The sequence below is a fragment of the Parasteatoda tepidariorum genome, unplaced genomic scaffold, assembly GCF_043381705.1.
Source record: "Parasteatoda tepidariorum isolate YZ-2023 unplaced genomic scaffold, CAS_Ptep_4.0 HiC_scaffold_1977, whole genome shotgun sequence".
Classification (NCBI taxonomy): Eukaryota; Metazoa; Arthropoda; class Arachnida; order Araneae; family Theridiidae; genus Parasteatoda; species Parasteatoda tepidariorum.
Genome location: NW_027261506.1, coordinates 2459 through 9453, shown reverse-complemented (window position 1 = coordinate 9453; position 6995 = coordinate 2459). Strand labels below are relative to the sequence as shown.

General features: G+C 29.9%; 1 protein-coding gene across 1 annotated transcript; it reads left to right on the top strand.

Annotated features, from left to right (window-relative positions):
• Positions 1 to 543: 543 nt before the first annotated feature.
• On the top strand, positions 544 to 6487 carry LOC107437873 (uncharacterized; the record flags this gene model as incomplete). The annotated part of the gene is made up of 2 exons (XM_016050003.3): positions 544 to 813; positions 3825 to 6487. Coding segments are annotated over 2 exons (2627 nt in total), but the record flags the coding sequence as incomplete, so codon positions are not given.
• Between the last annotated feature and the right edge of the window lie 508 nt (positions 6488 to 6995).

The window sequence follows — 6995 nt, the reverse complement described above, 5'->3', positions numbered from 1 at the left end:
TGATATTTGACAGATAACTTAACCTTTGTAATTTAAATTATTTCATCAAAGAAATGAATTATTTTATTATAGAAATTCTTGGTTTTACTATTAGTAATCTTGTATTTCTTTTATTACGGCATAATGTAATCCTAGTATTTGTAATCCTAGTAACTACTAATTTATTGTGCAATTTTTATAAATGTTTGTAATAAATAAGAAAAAATTATATTTTTATTAACTTAGAAGCGACGGGTGAGTTTCAAAGGAGGACGGATACATTGATGGACAAGCCGTCCTCGGGGACGGGTAAAATTTCTAAGTTTTTTCGACCCCTGCTCAGTACTATTTTATCTTTTGATGACTCATTACGGGAGATGTCGTCTGCTTTTTTTTTTTTTTTTTTTTTTTTTTTNTTTTTTCGTCGTCAATATTTGATTGACCAATACCCTTGCAAATGTGTTCTGTTCCCTCACCTTTTTCAATTCCAGCTGCACTTGTTCTTTAGTTTGTTCTTTTGCTAAGAGATCGTTTTGTTTAATCTGTTCTTATAATAATGGCCAGCGTTCGTATCTCGTTCTTCCTTTAATGTTCGGGAAATAGATAAAAAAGCTAAAAATCCCTGGAGATGGGAATGGCTGGAAAAACAAATTGAAGGTATATATTTGCGCGAGTGTTTTAGAAAATTGGATAAATGCGGTGTGTGCTATTGTACCGTCTGCGGCAAGGAGTTGGCATACGGATCCAGAGGATTTGTTACACTTACGGACCATGTTAAATCCTCAAAGCACAAGTCATTTCTTCAGATACGGAAGGAGCATTTTTCACTACCTGGTAAGTTGATTTAATCCTTTTTTTCTTCATTTTCTTTAATTAGCTTATTTAGTTTTACATTTTATAAGTATTTATATTTAATTATCAACTTTTAAATATTATAAATTGGTTTTGTAAGTCCTGGTGATCGAAATCAGAATATGATGACATAATCGCCAGAAACAAAACTCGTTAGCAGAAAGTTTTTCTACTGTGATGCTTTGAAATATTTCTAGAAAAGGGTGCTGCCTCTTAAAAAGAATTTTTTTTTTCAGCTCGGTATTATCTTTATCTTGACTTTGAACAATAGCGTTGAAATGGGAAATTATATTAACTGCGGACAAGAGATATCTTTTATAAATTGTTTTCTATTATATAGAACTACATTGTCTGGAATAGTTTTCTTCAGAAAAACAAAAACAAATCAGAGACTTATTCAGGAATTTTTTTCTCTCATTCTTAAAAACGAAACCTCATCGCCAGAAACAAAACTTTCCTTTGCAAAAAAAATTTCAACATTGATGGCATGGAAATATATTACAGTAGAGAACCGATTATCCGGAATTGGATAACGGGTTCTGTACTGTATTATAATAGTAAAAAAGTGCAGCTTTATAAAATGTTATTTATTTCTTACGTGGTCTAATGAAATGGCTTTGAACATCGTGCTCAAGTGGAAAGTTACACATTAACTGCGGACAGACTAAGGGGCAGCGGTTCGCAAAAGGGGTTCCGATTAATCTTAGGGTTCCATGAAAGATGTTCCACTAGTTAGTACTTTTTATAACCAGTGATGAGCTTTGAAACCTCTAATTATATTTAGATACAATCTAAAATTCACTATTTATTTAATATTTCGGTTCACTTTATTAAGCCAATATAATGGAAATTGCAATTTTTAAAAGATAATATAATTCTTATAGCAATATATTGAACAAATTATGAATAAGAACAAGCATTTATGAAATATTACATTAACACTTCCTATCGTGCTTTTCAAAATAAAATGAAATTATTTTTTAATAAGGAAATAAGGTTTCCCTAATAGCCATTTTCAACAGCAGTTTTCATATCAAATTAAATCATAATTCTACTTATTTTATTCATTCATGTATACACACCAAAAGAAAATTCATAACTAAACTCGATATAGAACAAGGACTGCAAATTTAATTGTCGAAAATAAAATCTAATAAGATTATTAATGATAGATATAACGATGAAAAATCTTCATTCCTCTAATTAAATATTTTAAACGTAGTTTTTTAAGGGTTATAACGTTCACAATTATTTTAATAAACAATAAACTGTATTTATATAGTCGGTGTTCCGCCGGAACAAGGGTGATTATGTGCAAAACACTTTTTAAACTTTTTAAATTTTAATTAATTGGAGAGAAAAAAATACCTGAAATTTTGGCAAGAAAAAATTATGTAGATATCATTTATCCACAGAATGCCATCAACGTTTTAATAAAAATATCGATGCAATATTTTATTTGTTTTTATGTAAAAGAAAATGTGGGAGTGGGGGTATATTTCTCCCTGTTTGTGGAGATAAAACTAATTTCTTCCGTGACCTTAAAGATCGTTAGGTCAAGAGGGGCAGGGAAGGAAGGACTGTTTTATTTTCACTTGTTTTTCTGATAAGCTGCCGTCAATCAAACATGGCATGCTGAATTCGTTTTCTCTTTGATTTACGCGGGGGTGGGAAAAATATATAGCACATGCATATCAGTGAACAGAAGATGAAAGAGAAATATTAAAAAGAAAAAAAAAGCATCCCAATACTTTACTAAGAAAAAGTAAAATGGAAATACAAATATTAATCGGAATACCAAAACGAATTAAATATGGCTATTTTTTATTCAATAATACAGTAGGAATAATAGTTAAGATGAATTGAATCATCTGAAAAATAATCAGAAGAATTTAATAAATTTATTCAAAACATAATTGGCTATGCTAGAGGGGGAGGAAATTGTTTCTAAGTTTACTACTATTATAATTCATCCAAATAAAATGAATAAATTTTAATATCATCTGCTTTCGTTAAAAATCGTCTGCTTTTATAAAAAAGAAAAGAAGATTGTTTATTATCTAAACATATAATTATTTATTACTAATGGCAGGTGATTATTTTACAGCTTTTTTTTTTTAAATTTTTTTTTTTTATTATTTTAAAGTGATACATTTCTGATTTCACTGCGTATTAGGTTTTTTTTTTTTTTTTTTTCACCTTTCGCAATAAATTAGTTCTTTTTATTCATGAAGTTTAAAATTTAGCTTCTTTTTTTTTTTTTAAATCAGTTGATTTCATAATATTCTGTGTTAATATTTTTGTTAGCGCTTTTTCTAACTATCGTTCCGTTTGGTAATTTTCAAGAGTTCTTTTCTGATTAATAAGTTTTATTTTTTTGTAGTTTTCTTTTTTCTTTATAATTAGATATGAAATATATTGCGTATTTTTAATCGAAGTTTTGTGTTATATTAGTTAACTAGCTGAATACGGGGTGAATAAAAAATTTGTAAAGAATCAATAAATCGAAATAGAGAAGCACTATTATGCTCACAACTGAAAAGCATATACTGACTGACACAATTAAAGATGGAAGAACCAGATAAGTGACATATTTAGGAAAATATTGAATCACTGCTTTTGTCTTTTAAATCTTAACAGAACTAATGACATAAATTTTTAGTAAAGCGCGTGGTATCAGATAAAGCATAAATTTAGTGACATAGACCACATGCGCTACCATGTAATGTTTATTAAATTTATTTGACGTAGCGAATATAAAATAATTAAATATTTTTAAATACATAATTAAATATTTAGGAGAGCTTTTTTTTTCTTGTTTTAAAATGTGTTACTTTTGTTCTTTATAATTTGGGTGTGATAAAACATCGATTAACAACACTTTTTGGCCGATCCAGAAAACCGGGAAATTCAGATATCCGGGATAGCAATATTTCTCTACTGTATAAATAAATTTAATGTTCTATTATTTATTTTATGTTTCAATCTTTTAGGAAGTGGGGATTCCAAAGCCAAAGGAACTGAAGTTCTATATGGTTTACATCCAATGTTCACGGCTTCTCAAGCAGTTGCTGAAGTGAGTTTGCCTCAAACATCAACACCACTCAGTGACAGAATTATAAATTCTGAAGCAATGCTCCTTGGATTTCTGGCCGAAAAATCTCTGCCATTTTCTCTGGCAACAGACCTTCTCCAACTGGTAAAAGAAATGTCAAAAGATGGAAAAGCACTTAATCAGGTTAAGATGCATCGAACTGCTGCGTCTTATAAGATGAGATTTGGTGTTTCTAAAACTATAAAGGATGAACTTTTTGAAGATTTACGGCAACAATTCTTCTCTTTGAATGTAGATGAGAGTACAAGTAGCAATGATCACAGAATCGTAACTGTGCTAGTAAATTATTTGAACAAAGAGAAAAAAATTGTGACTAAACATTTGTCTTCATTCTCAGTTGATAAGGTTAATAGTGAATCTATTTTTCAAGGTATTGTTACGATATTTGTTGAACATGATATTCCTTGGAAAAATTTAATGTCAGTATTACTAGATTCATGTAATGTGATGAGAGGAAGGAGTGCAGGCCTTGAAGTAAAGATGCGTGCCCAGTGTCCTCATCTTCTTGATATTGATGGAGATAGTTGCCATCATGTTCATAATGCAGCAAAGAAATTTTCAAAACCATTTGAGATGCATGTTGAGAGTTTGTGTATGGATATTCATAATGATTTAAAGTGGTCGCCAGATATGCGTGCAATATTTTCAGAAATCTGTAGTGCTTTGAAAGTAAAGTATACAATGCCTCAAACATTCATTTCATTTAGGTGGCTTTCTGTATATGATGCAGCCGAGGATTTATTAAGGCTGTTGGGTGCTTTGACTGTGTTTTACTATTCGTTTTTGTGCACTACAAAAAAGAGTCAGTTCCTTCACATTCTTGTTAGCATCTACAAAGCAAATGATATTGGTAATGAAACTAGAGATCACATCAGACATTTACAGCGAACGCTTTCGCATAAAGTTCTTACGCAAGCAGGCCAAGATCGTAAAAACAGAATTGTTAAAAAATTGTTTGAATGCCGTTTAGAAACACAATTAATTTTAAATTTGTTTGTGTCTGTGTTGTCACTCTTTAAAGAATATGTAAAACTGTTTCAAAGTAGTGCTCCACTTATACATATTTTGCATGACAAACAGTTCTTGTTAGTTAAAAACCTTTTGGCATGCTTTATAAAATCTGAAAAACTAGCCGCTCTAAAAGATTCTTGTAACAAATTCAAACTTTTTAACGTGGAAGATAGAGTTAATCACTTGCCTACAAAATATATATTTGTGGGGGGAAATGTAAAAAAACTGTGCACTTCAGCTCCAAGGTCTCAGTTGGAGACTATTGATAAATTCGAAAGGAATGTCTTAAAAGCATATCTGTCTTGTTCAAAGACGTTACAACAAAAGATGCCATTAGATAATTTACTATTAAATGCAGTTTCAGCCATTGATCCTTCTTGTAGGCAACACTCTCTTTCTTTAAAATTTATGAAAGATCTACCTCATCTGGCAACTAATGTTATTAGTGAAGAGGAAAAGGAGGCATATGACCTGGAAGCCCAATGCTATCATGTTGCCAAGCTACGTCAGCCTGAAGTAGATGAGTCTGTAGATAACTGGTGGATAGAAATTGAAAATTCTGCAAAATTTCCACTTCTGTCAAAAATGGCATGTGCTCTACTTACCTGCTTTCATGGACCCAAAGTGGAGTCCAGTTTTAGCATTATGAACTCCATTTTAACACCAGGGTCCAGTAGGTTGAATGTGGAATCTTTCGACGCTATTCAAACTGTCAAGTATGCATTTACAGCAGAGAAAAAAACGGCAGTTGAATTTTTTCGAAAGGACAATTTCCTACATGAGTCAGTCAATAGAAACCTGTGCAAAAATATGAAATCAGCATACTTAAATTATAAGAATACCAGTGTTTTAAAAAGAAAGGAGAAGTGCGTCAAACAACCACATGCCTCTAATCAAAAATTGATTTCAAAAGAATCAGCAAAGAAGTTGTCTGCAAAATCCATTAAATTGCAAAGAAATATTCATTTAAAGAAAATGCACAAGATTTGTTTAGAGAGAAATGTTCCTTCTCTTTCAACTGAAGTAAATGTCAATGAAAAGTCAGTGAAGGAACAAAGTACAGTACCTGCAAAGGGTATAAATTTTTCTCCTTCAAATAAGCATAAACTTAATGAGAATGTAGCTGAAATATTGGTGAAAAAACAAAAGACAAACCAACCTTCTACAAAACAAAATAAAGGAATGTTTCAAATGACAATCAAAGAAATGTTTACTAAAAAATAATTGTAATATTTAACTACTGGTTTTAGACTTATTTAATAAGTTTATTTTATTTGTATATTATTTGGTAATTTTTATAGCTGAAATTTAATCAATACTAGAAAATGTATTGATACCAATGTATTTGTAATAATATTTCTAAATAATTTAAGTGCAATTTGTCTCTCGTGGGAAATATTTGATTCTATTTTTATAATGAATAAATGACCCCTTTTATGTGAATTTTTGAATATTGTATCTTTTACATGTAATTTTTTTCTTTTGAAAAATTTTGGATTTTCCTCTTTTTTGCTTTCTGTCCACTCTCATCCCTGTTATTGAATACTCAAATAATAATTTTCTTGTGATAAACTTCTTATTCACTGACACAAACTTTCATTTTTTTTGCACCTTAATGAACTTTTCATTAATATTTCTGTAATCAAATATAATGTAAGTTTTTTTAAAATTATTTATAAAAAAGTATATTTTGTAGAATATCAGTTACATTTTTTGGGTGAATTATTTTATATATTAGGAAAATTAATATCGAAAGTCACCTAGTGCTATGACTGTTAATATAATATTGGCTTATCTATTATAATGGAAATTTAAAATTTTTTTATAATTGAACTGAATTGTTCCAGGTAATAAAAAATACATCCCATCTCTTAAATCTGTCTGTAATGAAAACATAAAAGATGAAGAAAACTCATCAAATGCCTCTCTTGTATCTTATAATGGAGCATTTGTTGATATTGGAAAATTGATGGAGCAGTTGGATAAAAGTGAAAGAGCTCGTTTTGAAGCAGATGACAAACTGAAAATGCTGCAGCAA